Below are 14,203 nucleotides of genomic sequence, written 5' to 3'. Positions count from 1 at the left end.
TGAGGGGCGCGCGCGGCGCGCTCTGTGATCGGCGAGTCCGTGAGACTCGCCTGATCACCGATCCGTGCAAGGGGTCGATCCCGACCCCTTATCACGTGATCAGCTGTCAGCCAATGACAGCTGATCATGTGATAAAACGGAGCCGGTAATCGGCTATTATTCCTCCTCGCGCTGACAGCGCGAGGAGAGAAAAAAAAAGCCGATCACCGGCGGCCGTGATCGGGACATCAGTCCCGATCACGGCCAGCAATACAGCTGACCACCTGCCCCCTGCCAGTGCCCACCTGCCCACCGCCGTGCCATCCTGAATAAAAGTAAGTGCCCCCCATCAGTGCCCATAGTGCCCACAGTGCCACCTACAGTGCCACCCACAATGCCACCCACAGTGCCATCCAGCAGTGCCACCAACAGTGCCACCCACAGTGCCCACAATCTGCCTCAAAGGTGCTGCGACCCAGTGCCGCCCATCAGTGCCCAGCAGTGCCGCCCATCAGTGCCCAGCAGTGCCGCCCATCAGTGCCCAGCAGTGCCACCTATCAGAGCCACCTATCAGTGCCACCTATCAGTGCCCATCAGTCCCATCTATCAGTGGTACCTATCAGTGCCCATCCGTGCCACCCATCCGTGCCACTTATCCGTGCCACCCATCCATGCCATCTTATCTGTGCCCATCTTTGCCCATCAGTGCCGCCTTATCTGTGCCCATCGGTGCCGCCTTATCTGTGCCTATTAGTGCCGCCTTAACTATGCCTATCAGTGCCCACCAGTGCAGCCTATCAGTGCCCACCAGTGCAGCCCATCAGTGCCCACCAATGCAGCCCATCAGTGCCCACCAATGCAGCCATCAGTGCCGCCTAATCAGCGCACTTCAATGAAGGAGAAAAATGACCCGTTTGCAAAATTTTATAACAAACTATTAAAACATGATTTATTTATTTATTTTTTTTTGCATCTTTTTTTGTTTGTTGTGATAAAAATTTCATTTGGGTACAGTGTTGTATGACCGCGCAATTGTCATTCAAAGTGCATCAGCGCTGAAAGCTGAAAATTGGTCTGGGACTGAGGGGGGTTTAAGTGCCCAGTAAGCAAGTGGTTAAAAAGGTAGGGGGTATGTCCATGTGCTGAAATGTCTCAATTGGCTGTCCTGTACCCCATGATGGATGTGTCATGGGTCAAAGTTCTTGACAATGTAAACGAATATGTCAGCCGCGAACAGCGCCAGAAGTCCGCCGGTTTGGCGAATCGCGAACGAGCAAAGTTCGCCACGAACCGACTGCCGGGCGAAATGCAAGGCCATCTCTAACCACATACAGTCAGGTCCATAAATATTGGGACATCGACACAATTCTAATCTTTTTGGCTCTATACAGCACCACAATGGATTTGAAATGAAACCAACAAGATGTGCTTTAACTGCAGACTTTCAGCTTTAATTTGAGGGTATTTACATCCAAATCAGGTGAACGGTGTAGGAATTACAACAGTTTGTATATGTGCCTCGCACTTTTTAAGGGACCAAAAGTAATGGGACAGATTAACAATCATCCATCAAACTTTCACTTTTTAATATTTGGTTGCAAATCCTTTGCAGTCAATTACAGCCTGAAGTCTGGAAGGCATAGACATCACCAGACGCTGGGTTTCACTTCAGTTCCTGCTTATTCTTGGGGCATTTTCCCTTCAGTTTTGTCTTTAGCAAGTGAAATGCATGCTCAATCGGATTCAGGTCAGGTGATGGACTTGGCCATTGCATAACATTCCACTTCTTTCCCTTAAAAAAACTCTTTGGTTGCTTTTGCAGTATGCTTCGGGTCATTGTCCATCTGCACTATGAAGCACCGTCCAATGAGTTCTGAAGCATTTTGCTGAATATGAGCGGATAATATTGCCAGAAACGCTTCAGAATTCATCCTGCTGCTTTTGTCAGCAGTCACATCATCAATAAATACAAGAGAACCAGTACCATTGGCAGCCATACATGCCCACACCATGACACTACTACCACTATGCTTCACCGATGAGGTGGTATGCTTTGGATCATGAGCAGTTCCTTTCCTTCTCCATACTCTTCTCTTCCCATCACTCTGGTACAAGTTGACCTTGGTCTCATCTGTCCATAGGATGTTGTTCCAGAACTGTGAAGGATTTTTTAGATGTTGTTTGTCAAACTCTAATCTGGCCTTCCTGGTTTTGAGGCTCACCAATGGTTTACATCTTGTGGTGAACCCTCTGTATTCACTCTGGTGAAGTCTTCTCTTGATTGTTGACTTTGACACACATACACCACCTACCTCCTGGAGAGAAGAGTGAAGGGTGTTTTCTTCACCAGGGAAAGAATTCTTCTGTCATCCACCACAGTTGTTTTCCGTGGTCTTTTGGGTGTTTTGGTGTTGCTGAGCTCACAGGGGCGTTCTTTCTTTTTAAGGATGTTCCAGACAGTTGATTTGGCCACACCTAATGTTTTTGCTATCTCTCTGATGGGTTTGTTTTGTTTTTTTCAGCCTAATGATGGCTTGCTTCACTGAGAGTGACAGCTCTTTGGATCTCATATTGAGAGTTGAGAGCAACAGATTCCAAATGCAAATGGCACACTTGAAATGAACTCTGGACCTTTTATCTGCTCATTATCGTAAATGGGATAATGAGGGAATAACACACACCTGGCCATGGAACAGCTGAGCAGCCAATTGTCCCATTACTTTTGGTCCCTTAAAAAGTGGGAGGGACATATACAAACTGTTGTAATTCCTATACCGTTCACCTGATTTGGATGTAAATACCCTCAAATTAAAGCTGAAAGTCTGCAGTTAAAGCACATCGTGCTTGTTTAATTTCAAATCCATTGTGGTGCTGTATAGAGCCAAAAAGATTAGAATTGTGTCGATGGCCCAATATTTATGGACCTGACGGTATGTGTTATTTGTTGTTTGTACCCATAGTACAGCCCAGAAACAATGGTGAGCATTTTTATTTTTTTTTGTATCCTAAGTAAAACACACCGAGGCTCCATGCACAATAGACGCTAAAAAAAACATTAAAATATTTCGCGTTTTTGCAGTGTTTAGGAGCGTTTACAAGTGTTTAGGAGCGATATCGTCTTCCATAAAAAGAGTGTGGGGTTTCCCATTAATATCTACCAGGCCCCTTTCGGTCTGCTACAGATTTTAAGGGGAACTACAAAATTTAAAAAATGGCTTTGGGTCCCCCCCCCAAAAAAAATCTATCAAGACTCTTACCCGAGTATTCAGGGGAGGGGGGGCGAGTGAGCAACCTCCCTCCTGAACCATACCAGGCCGCATACCCTCAGCATAGGGAGGGTGATTTGGGATAGGGGCACTGCCCCCCAAAGCACCTTGTCCCCATGTTGATGAGGACAAAGGCCTCTTCCCAACAACCCTGGCCTGAGGTTGTGGGGTTTTGTAGGCAGGAGGCTTTTTGGAATCTGGAAGCCCCCAGATCCCGCCATTCCCCCTGTGTGAATGAGTATGGGGAACCCAACTGACAGCTGATGAGTCATCCCTTGTTAAGGATGCGCGCCCAGGGCAGAGATCCCAAAATGCATCCCCTCCCCCGCTCATGATGTGCAAGCTTAGGGGATCCTACATCCAGCCAGTGGTGGCAGCTGTTTTTTTGTTTGGGGGGCACAAACAACCACCCCTCGGCACCTCAACCCCCCTTGCTGTCTGCCGGTCCACTGCCACTTACCCCATCTAGGCAGGGGGGCACATTGGGCAGCAGCGGGCACATTAGGCAGCGACAGGGATCGGGTCATCGGCGGACATCAGGTTGCAGCAGGCATCGGCTCCTGTGTCTTTTCCTTCTTATTTCCTCTGTGCGTTACCTCTCCTCCTTCTAGGCATCCAATAGGATTGCCTGTCCTTTCAGCCAATCGGATGACGGATATCAGACCCGCTTCTCGATTTGCCAGGAGGATCAGTGTTGCAACAGCGAATATTAATTTTCTGATGTAACACCTGGGTGGGCTCATGGTACAATGCTCTGCACCACTAGCCCACCCTAATTTGAAGCTCTGAGCTTCTGGCTCTAATCAGGTGCTTAAACCCCCCCCCCCCCCCGCCACCCCCTGTCCGTTGTAATTCAGGGGCTGGATGCATGAATGGGGGTAGCTGTTATTGATCATAGAGCATTAATTAGGATGTGGCGGCCGTGGATAGGACTGAATGCTGGTTATTAACAATGTGTGATTAACCGCAATATATAGGATTGTTTGGCTATACATTGAAAGTTACCACTCTTTAAGACATTTGCTCCATATCTAAACTGTGGCTATATATGAGATATTCTCTGGCAATTATTTTACGATTCATGTGTTCCTCATATACAAGTTAATTTATATTGCTGTATAGCCTATATCTTTGGCAGTGTGCACTTTACAGTATATTTCAATTCCTCCATCTTTAGATACCTAATTATATGATAGAATTTCCAGCATGTGGGTCAACAATCCGGATTGTCTTTTTATTAAATGTTTTTTGTATGTTTTATGTTTTCTAAAGTATTAAAGGTGATTTCGATTGGAATTTGTCACCCGACAAATTCTAAATTTAATTAATAAAATAATTGAATCGAACGGCTTGGGTTTTAGGTGCCCACCTTTTTTTGCATAGTGTGCTCTATCACTATCTCTCTCCTTTTTTTTTTTTTTCTGCTCATTATGTGAGGCACAACCACACCATACAGGTGAGTTCCTCTTCAAAACAGTTTACCGTTTTATTTTTTTATTTTCTTATTACCAATTATTTGTGATTGCCTGTGTGGAATAGATACTTGTGAAGCACTTTCTTTGATGACACTTATGAAGATGACAATTATCTTTGCTGCCTGCGCCTGTCATCCCTTTTTCTCCCTTAATCTTATCTCCGGGGTTCTGATTTCCCACTTAATGAAACATGGAAAAGCCGGCAGATAAAAAAAAAAAAAACGATAAACTCTGAGGTGGAAAGTACCTTCTTGTCTGCAACTAATTGGTACTCGGGGAAGATCATTCTACAAAATATCATTTCCCCTTACCCAGTTTAAAACAAAAAAGGAACTTCTGTCACTTATAACCTGATACTGTAATCTATAAACTCCCTATACATGTAGAAAGAAGATAATGGGAGTCTTGTGGGATGGAGGTGAAATTGTTGCACGTGATTCCCTCTTCTACCTGTGGGGGGCGTGTTAATAGCCCAATTAAAGTGAAACTACAGTCATTTTTTTCAACTTTCCATCTATTAATTCTTCTGCCTTTGTTGTTATTTTAACTATGGATAGTAAACTTTTTCTGCCAGTAAAAACCTTATACAGCCCCCTTCCTGTTTCTTGTCTGGTCATTAGCCTAGGCTTATGACATCATGCACAGCTCTCTCTCACACTCTGGTGAGAGTTTGCCAGGAAGGAAGGGGGGTGAGTCATTGGAGGGCCAATGAAAACTGCAGAGCTGGAGGTGTGCCTCTGTGTGTCTGTGTAAATCCAGGAAGTAAACAGCCGGCAGCTTCAGCTGCCCACAGTTAAAATGGTTGTCGCCAGTCTCAGTGGAGGGAGATTTCTGCAGCATACTTGGCAAGTACAGAATCACGGTATACAGTGGAACCTTGGGCTACATAATCTGTTCCAGGAGAATGCTTGTAAACCAAAGCACTCGCATATCAAAGCGAGTTTCCCTATAGAAGTCAATGGAAATTTAAGATAATTAGTTCCACGACTTCTATTGCATGCAATACCAAATGTGGCCAGAGGTGGGGTGGGGCGCCGGAGAACCTCAGAAATACTCCGGGACAGCTCAGCTGAACTCGGAAACCCTCGGAAAGGCTGATTCCAAGTATTTCTGTCACCTGCGCCCCCGCACCTCTGGCCAAATGCAGTACTGCACAGCACATTAGCTTGAATTCTGCTCATTTTGCGAGAGAACACTCGGAAACCGAGTCAAGATTTTTTTTTTTTTAACGTTACTTTCAAAATGCTCGTTAACCATGTTACTCATTAACCAAGGTTCCACTGTATATAAAATAATATGAAAAGTGGTTGGAGGGAAGCTTCAGAATGGCAAAGATGTTTTTATTACAAATTACGTAAGCAGACTGCAGTTACTTAAGCTTGGAAGTGACTGGCAAGCTTTCATTTATGTACCAAAATAACTGCGGTTTTCTCCCACTTACCTAATGTTGTTTAACACCTTCTAGCCTGGCCTACAGCAGAATGACAGCGGTAGCTTTAAGATCCTGACTGGATGTTATATGACATCATTCACGTGTCCTGCTCGTGCACGCCCCGGGGGCATGCAGTGCGGCGATCAGTGGTGAGACGTGTCCCTTGGACACAGTGCATCACTAATCAGGGCAACTATAAAGACATGCTGGCAAGTTAATTTGCTCCCGTCTAAATTGGCCCTAGTCAAGCGCGTCGGGACCCTTCGGGGTAAGATTGTGCTATATCAAGATACCTCTCAACCTGTCAACCCAGGGTAAAAAGATGATGATGTAGGCTCTTTACCATGTGATCAACTGTGTCCAATCACAGCCAATCCCAGGTAAACAAATGCCGGTTATCGGCATTTCCTTTCTTCAGTGCTGTCACTGTCCGAGGAAAGGAAAGCTGATAACCAGCTTCGCAGTTACGATAAGCAGGCCACAGATCATCAGTTCAGCATATCAGCATATCAGTGCCACCTTATCAGTTCAGCTTCATCAGTGCCCAACAGTGCAGCTTATCAGTGCCCATCAGTGCCACCTATCAGTGCCCAACAGTGCCGCCTATCAGTGCCCAACAGTGCAGCTTATCAGTGCCCAACAGTGCAGCATATCAGTGCCCATCAGTGCAGCTTATCAGTGCCCATCAGTGCAGCATATCAGTGCCCATCAGTGCCGCCTATCAGTGCCCAACAGTGCAGCTTATCAGTGCCTAACAGTGCAGCTTATCAGTGCCCATCAGTGCCGCCTATCAGTGCCCATCAGTGCAGCTTATCAGTGCTCATCAGTGCAGCTTATCAGTGCTCATCAGTGCAGCTTATCAGTGCCCATCAGTGCAGCTTATCAGTGCTCATCAGTGCACTGATAAGCTGCACTGTTAGTGCCCATCAGTGCTGAATATTAGTACAACCTCATCAGTGCCCAGTGAAGGAGAAAACATTTTTATTTACAAAATTTTACAACAGAAACCAAAAAAAAAAATTTATTTGTTTAGCGAAAAAAAAAATTGTTTATCTGTCTAAAAGAAAAAAAGATACAGATTTCATACAGGTACAGTGTTGCATGATTTCGCAATTGTCATTCAAAGTGTGACAGCGCTCAAAGCTGAAAATTGGCCAAGGCAGGGAGGGGGTTAAAGTGGAGCTTCACCATAGATAGGAGCTTTAAGTCCCTGCCTTGGCCATGCCTTCCATTGTCCAAACCAGGGCAGGGGTCTCCCAGCTTTGGCCACATCTGGGCCACTACAAGATTTTATCCGGCCCACAACAACTGTCCAGTACAATACCCCGGCTGGCTGGCTGGCAGTGGATGTGCTGGTCTGTGTATCCCAATATGGCGATTGGCACATCCACTGCCAGACAGCTAGCCATCACCCTTCTACATATATATGTGGGTACTATGCTGGACACTCATGGATGTAAGGAGGGGCTCTAATAGGCACCCTATGTTTTAAGAAAGGACTCTGATAGACACGCCTGGATGTAAGGAGGGACTCAGCTGGACTCTTTTAGCCCTTGTACACACGGTTGGACATTCCGACCACAAAATCCATCTGATTTTTTCTGACGGATTTTGTCCGAAACTGGTGTTGCATACACACGGTCGCCCAAAGTTGTCGGAAAATCAGATCGTTTGGAACGTGATGACGTTCGTTCGTTTAGACGGGACTACATTCAGGCTAGTAGCCAATAGCTTTGGTCTCATAATTTGATCTGAGCATGCGTGGCACTTTGTCCGATCGGAATTCTCTACAAACGATCGGACAAAGTCCGATCGGATTTTGTTGTCGGAAAATTTTATATCCAGCTCTCAAACTTTGTTGGTCGGACATTCCGACGGAAAAAGTCCGATGGAGCCCACACACGGTTGGATTATACGACAGCACGGTCCGATTGGACATTCTCTGTTGGAATGTCCGCCCGTGTACACGGGCTTACACGTAAGGGGGGGGGGTGGAGCCTGATGGGCACTCCTGATGTAAGCAGGGACTCTGATGGGCCTTGTTTGATGAGGGGGGGGGTGCGATGGGCACTCCTTGATGTAGGTAGGGACTCTGATGATCAATCCTTGATGTGGGGGGGCTAAGATGGGCCTTCCTTGACGTGTATGGGGAGACTCCTGGATATAAGCAGGGATCTTGGTGGGTCTTCCTGGATGGGGGGGGGGGGGCTCTGATGGGCATGGCTTGATTTGGGGGGGACTCCCGGATATAAGCAGGGACTTCATATAGGGGGGACTTTGATGGGCAATCCTTGATGTGGAGGGAGGATTCCAGGATATAAGCAGGGACTCTGATGGACCTTCCTTGATGGGGGGGGGGGAACTCTGATGGGTGCTCCTTGATGTGGGGGGGGGGGGGGACTCTGATGGGCCTTGCTTGATGTAGAGGGAAGACTCCTGGATATAAGCAGGGACTCTGATGGGCTTTCCTTGATGTATGGGGGACTCTGATGGGTACTCCTTGTTGTGGGGGGGGGGAGACTCTGAGCTTTCCTTGATGTGGAGGAGGGACTCCTGGATGTAAGCAGGGACTCTAATTGGCCTTCCTTGATGTGGGAGAGGGCATGGATGGGCCTTCCCTGATGTGGAGAGGGAACCCTGATGGGCACTCTTTGATTCAGGGGGGATCCTGGATATAAGCAGGGACTCTGATGGGCCTTCCTTGATTTAGGGGAAGGGACTTTGATGGGCCTTCCTTGATTTAGGGGAAGGGACTTTGATGGGCCTTCCTTGATGTGGGGGAAGGGACTCTGATGGGCCTTCCTTGATGTGGGGGAAGGGACTCTGATGGGCCTTCCTTGATGTGGGGGAAGGGACTCTGATGGGCCTTCCTTGATGTGGGGGAAGGGACTCTGATGGGCCTTCCTTGATGTGGGGGAAGGGACTCTGATGGGCCTTCCTTGATGTGGGGGAAGGGACTCTGATGGGCCTTCCTTGATGTGGGGGAAGGGACTCTGATGGGCCTTCCTTGATGTGGGGGAAGGGACTCTGATGGGCCTTCCTTGATGTGGGGGAAGGGACTCTGATGGGCCTTCCTTGATGTGGGGGAAGGGACTCTGATGGGCCTTCCTTGATGTGGGGGGGGGGGGGGGGACTCCTGGATATAAGCAGGGACTCTAATGGGCCTTCCTTGATGTGGGGGTAGGGTTATCACATTTTCTTCAAGCCAAACCCGAACACAATTTTTTTCAGTACACACTGTAGAATTGTAACAGACCCGGGAAACCTTTGGCGCTCCAAAGAGAATAGTAATGTGCCCCCTCACCCTCCTGTCAGGCCCTGTTCTGAGCCACAATCCTGTCTAAATAATGTGTCCGGGTTTTGAATCATGTATCCAGGTTTCAGTCCACCTGAAACTGGACACAAGATGCAAAACCTGGGCTGTCCGGGTGAATCCCAAACAGCTGGCAACCGTATGTGGGGGGGGGACTCTTGGATATAAGCAGGGACACTGCTGGATGTAGAGTGGGGCTCTGATGGGCACTCTTTGATGAAGGGGGGCTCTGATGGGCACTCTGATGAAGGGGGGGCTCTGATGGGCACTTGTCACGATCTGGAGTCAGGCTCAGAGACCAATAGCTATAGCAGCAGAGCAGATATTCACACAGGTCACCCTGGCTGATGGCACGGGTTCACCTGAGGTGCGGGGTCTAAGCACTAACCGGTATTCACCAGAGCTCCCAAAGGTGGAGATGGGCTTGGCTGCGTGTTAGTGCCAGGTCGCGGTCCTTAGGATAGCCCCACCAGGAGGTGAGCAAGCTGGGGGTCTGGTAGCAGATATAGCAGGTAGAGATCAAGCAGAAGCGTAGTTGAGAAACAAGCCAAAAGTCGGTAACCAATAGTTGCAGGTTGGGATTCAGCAGAAGCGTAGTCCAGAAGCAAGCCAAATGTCGGTAACGAAAGGTAGCAAGGATACGGTCGGCAGCAGGAGAGATAGAAGCAAGATATTGGCTGGTAAAGGCACAATATTCTGGCAAGGGGGAAGTGCAGAGACATGGCTTATATAGGAAGTTCATGGGAGGAGCAAAGGGTTCAAGGTTCAAGGCAAACAAGATTCAAGACATGATCACTAAAGGAATTGTTCAAGGAGCTGTCCAAGGAGCTGTCCAGCATTCCAGGTGGCTCAGCAAGCAGAGTCACTGCCAGACACACCAGAGGTCCCAGGTTCAAGCCCAGGTCCTAACAGCACTCTTTGATGAAGGGGGGGCTCTGATGGGCACTCTTTGATGAAGGGGGGGCTCTGATGGGCACTCTTTGATGAAGGGGGACTCTGATGGGCACTCCTGGATGTAAGAAGGAACTTTTTGTAAAACATATTTTTTCGGCGTGCAAATATTTGTAAAATTACATGTGGCCCTCAAACTGAAACTGACTCCGGATATTTTTTTTTGTATCATTCTAAAATGTTTTCATTTTTTTGCTCTGGCCCCACCTCCTGCCGCCATTGGCAAGAATGACCTGCCTTACCCCCGCAGCCTCCTGAGATATCCCCTTCACATATCCCAGGAGGCTGCAGGAGCGGAGGATGGCCTGAGCTGGCAACCGTCAGCAGAGACGGGCTGCCTGAACCTGGGAGAGGCGCGAGACATAAGCAGGGCAGCGCTTGATCCGCTGGGCAGGTGAGTTTGCTTTCTGATGAGGGCGTCACAGCTAAGAGGAGATGGGATGGGGGGATGGGTCAGCAAACAGCTAACTGTAAATATACATCAGTACTTTACAGGAAAATACCGGGGTTGTGGCTGCAGCTAGATGCCATAACCCCCCAGTATATATATTTTTTCTTCTGGCGGTTAGCTTTAAGATAACAGTGATCCCAGCGGCAGATTCACCACGGGATCACTTATAGGCGGCGGGAGAGGTGCACCCCCACACCGATGGTTTCCAAGCTTAACCAGAGCCGTCGGTAAGCTCGGAACAGATCCGGTGTGAAAAATGGCTAGGCAGGAAGCCGAGTCAGGGCAAGATAGCCCCATACTCAGCTCTATGCCCTTGGAGGACCAGAGTGACGTCTAATGTCACTTCCTGTTCTTAGGCAGACAGAAAGGATTGCTTTTTTTTCTCTAAGGAAAAACTAAATTTTTTTGTATCTGCTTTTAAAGGTAAATCAGAGATCGGGGCATAGTGTAAAAATAAAAAGTAAAATAAATAAGAAAAAAAATTAAAATTAAAGCGCCCCCATCCCGCCCAACTCGTGTGCAGAAGCAAACGCATACGTAATTCGCACCCGCATATGTATTGCTGCGATAATAAGAGCGAGAACAATAATTATAGTGCAAGACCTCCTCTGCAACTCTAAACCGGTAACCTGTAAAAATTATTAAAGCGTTGTCTATGGAGATTTTTAATTATTGTAGTTTGCTGCCATTTCATGAGCGCTCGCAAATTTTTAAGCGGTGACATGTTAGGTATCTATTTACTCGGCGTAACATCATCTTTCACATTATACAAAACAATTGGGCTAACTTCACTGTTTTTTTTTTAAAATTCATTAACCACCTGCCCTGTGCACGCTTCCTGCGCGTGCCCTACAGGTCACGCGCGGAGCGCACTGTGATCACGAGTCAATGAGACTCAGGTGATCACTGATCCGAGTAAGGGGCTGGTCCCGGCCCCTTACCATGTGATCAGCTGTCAGCCAATGACAGCTGATCACATGATCAAAACAAAAGCTCAGTGATCGTTTTTTTTTTCTCCTTACGCTGACAGCGGAGGAGAAAAAAAAAGCTGTTCGCCGGCTCATCTTAAAAGGACATCGGTCCCGAAAAAGGAAAAGGCAATTATGCCTCATTTATGCCGTCTAACAGTGCCCACCAGTGCCACCTTTTAATGCCCACCAGTGGTGCCAATGAGTGCCACCTAGAAGTGCTTCCTATCAGTGTAACTGATTAGTGCCCATCACTGCCACCCATCAGTGCCCATCACTCATCAGCGTACATCAATGACGGACAAAAATTACCCGTTTTAAAATTTTAAAACAAAATTAAAAAAAAATAATAAATTTCATGCGGTCTTTTTACATTAAAAAAAAATAATAATAATAATATCGCACAGGTGATCAAATACCACCAAAAGAAAGCTCTATTTGGGGGAAATAAATGCTAAAAAATTTATTTGGGTACAGTGTAGCATGACCGCGCAATTGTCATTCAAAGTGCGACAGCGCCGAAAGCTGAAAATTGGTCTGGATAGGAGGGGGGTTTAAGTGCCCAGTAAGCAAGTGGTTAAAGTGTATTGTTTCCAAAAGAAATTGTGTTTGAAAGACATCTGTGCAAATACAGTGTGACTTCAAATATTGCCAATGACCACCATTTTATTCTCTAGTGTCTTTGCGAGAAAAAAAATGATGCAATGTTTGGAGGTTCTAAGTAATTTTCTAGCAAAAAGTACTAATTTTTACTTTTAAACAACAAAATGTCAGAAAAAAAGCATGGACTTAAAGTGGTTAACGTCTCTTGAATCTTTCTGTCTCCATAGGGTGATCAGAAGTGTTTGGAGACATTTGAGCTTGCCAGCTTTGAGCGATGTCAGGACCAAAAAGGCCTCCTAAAACGCAAAAGGCATTTCTCATTGATTCCGTCCGCGGGAACGAAGGTAATAAATATTCAGAAAGTGAACTTTACGACAAAAATAAACTAAATTACACTTAAGGGCCGCTTCCTCACATTTCATTATGTTTCTTTACACCTAGTTTATATTCTTTGTGAAATCTATACAATATAAATTTTACTGTTCATATAGTCAACATTTTTTAAATGCAGTACAAATGCATAAGCAAAAAAATTAAATGTATCTCCGAGTGAATTGTTTACACCATTGTAGTGCTTTCATAAGGACAGCAGGAAAATAATTATTTGATCCCCAGCAGATTGTGTATGTTTCCCCACTTACCGTATATACTCGAGTATAAGCTGAGATTTTCAGCCCCTTTTTTGAGGCTGAAAGTGCCCCCCTCGGCTTATACTGGAGTCACCGCCGTCTGTCTACCCGATCAGCGTGTCGAGCAGACAGACGGCGGCCATTCCACAATTCAAAAGCCACGCCTCCCTGTCTGTGATAGGCGGAACACTCAATTTCCCAGCAGTCAGTGGTCCGCCTATCACGGACATCCGCTCATCCTCGTACTACGGAGGAGGATGAGAGGATGTCCGTGATAGGCGGAACACTGACTGCTGGGAAATTGAGTGTTCCGCCTATCACAGACGGAGGCGCAGCTTTTGAACAGTGGAATGGCCGCCGTCTGTCACAGACAAGAAGAGGTGCGGCGATCCTGGCATGTTTTTACATGCAGATCGACACAGGCTGCAGAAGGACAAAGGCACAGGACACAGGTAGGATGGACACACAGGGATGGACGGACACACAGGGATGGACGGACACACAGGGATGGATGGACACACAGGGATGGACAGGCATGTCTCACCCTCGGCTTATACACGAGTCAATAAGTTTTCCCATTTTGTTTGTGGTAAATTAGGGGCCTCGGCTTATATTCGGATCGACCTATACTCGAGTATATACGGTACATAGAAATGAAGGGTCTATAATCTTTATCATAGGTGTCTGTTGAATGATAGAGACAGAATATCAACCAAAAATCCAGAAAAAAAAACACAATACAAAAGTAATAAATTGAGTTGCACTTCAGTGAGTAAAATTAAGTATTTGATCCCCAAGCAAAACATGACTTAGTACTTGGTGGAGAAACCCTTGTTGACAATCACAGAAGAAAGACGTTTCTTGTAGTTGGTGACCAGGTCTGCACACATCTCAGGAGGGATTTGGTCCACTCTTCTTTACAGATCTTCTCTAAATCCTTAAGGTTTTTTGGCTGCCTCTTGGCAACTCAAAGTTTCATCTCCCTCAATAAATCTATAGAATTAAGGTCTAGAGCAGCCATTCTCAACCAGGGTTCCGTGAAACCTTGGGGTTCCTCCAGAGGTTGCTAGGGGTTCCTTGAGCTGTGGCTGATAAACCACCTTTTTGATGATGCCTACAGAGTTCAAGGTTCAGCA

The 14,203-nt window shown here is 46.7% G+C and overlaps 1 protein-coding gene across 2 annotated transcripts in view; it reads left to right on the top strand.

Moving 5' to 3' along the window:
- Positions 1 to 14,203, top strand: part of LOC143958234 (pleckstrin homology domain-containing family O member 2-like) — a 105,808-nt gene that overhangs the window by 72,873 nt on the left and 18,732 nt on the right. For both annotated transcript variants that reach the window (XM_077467749.1, XM_077467751.1), the window contains exon 3: positions 12,666 to 12,782. In XM_077467749.1, coding sequence (XP_077323875.1) covers positions 12,666 to 12,782 — 117 coding nt within the window. The remainder of the gene's footprint in view (positions 1 to 12,665; positions 12,783 to 14,203) is intronic.

This window comes from Lithobates pipiens, unplaced genomic scaffold (assembly GCF_037356315.1).
Source record: "Lithobates pipiens isolate NorthernLeopardFrog02 unplaced genomic scaffold, aLitPip1_a1.2 Scaffold_6, whole genome shotgun sequence".
NCBI lineage: Eukaryota > Metazoa > Chordata > Amphibia > Anura > Ranidae > Lithobates > Lithobates pipiens.
Note: the sequence above shows the minus strand (reverse complement) of the source record. Positions and strands in the feature narration are given on the sequence as shown.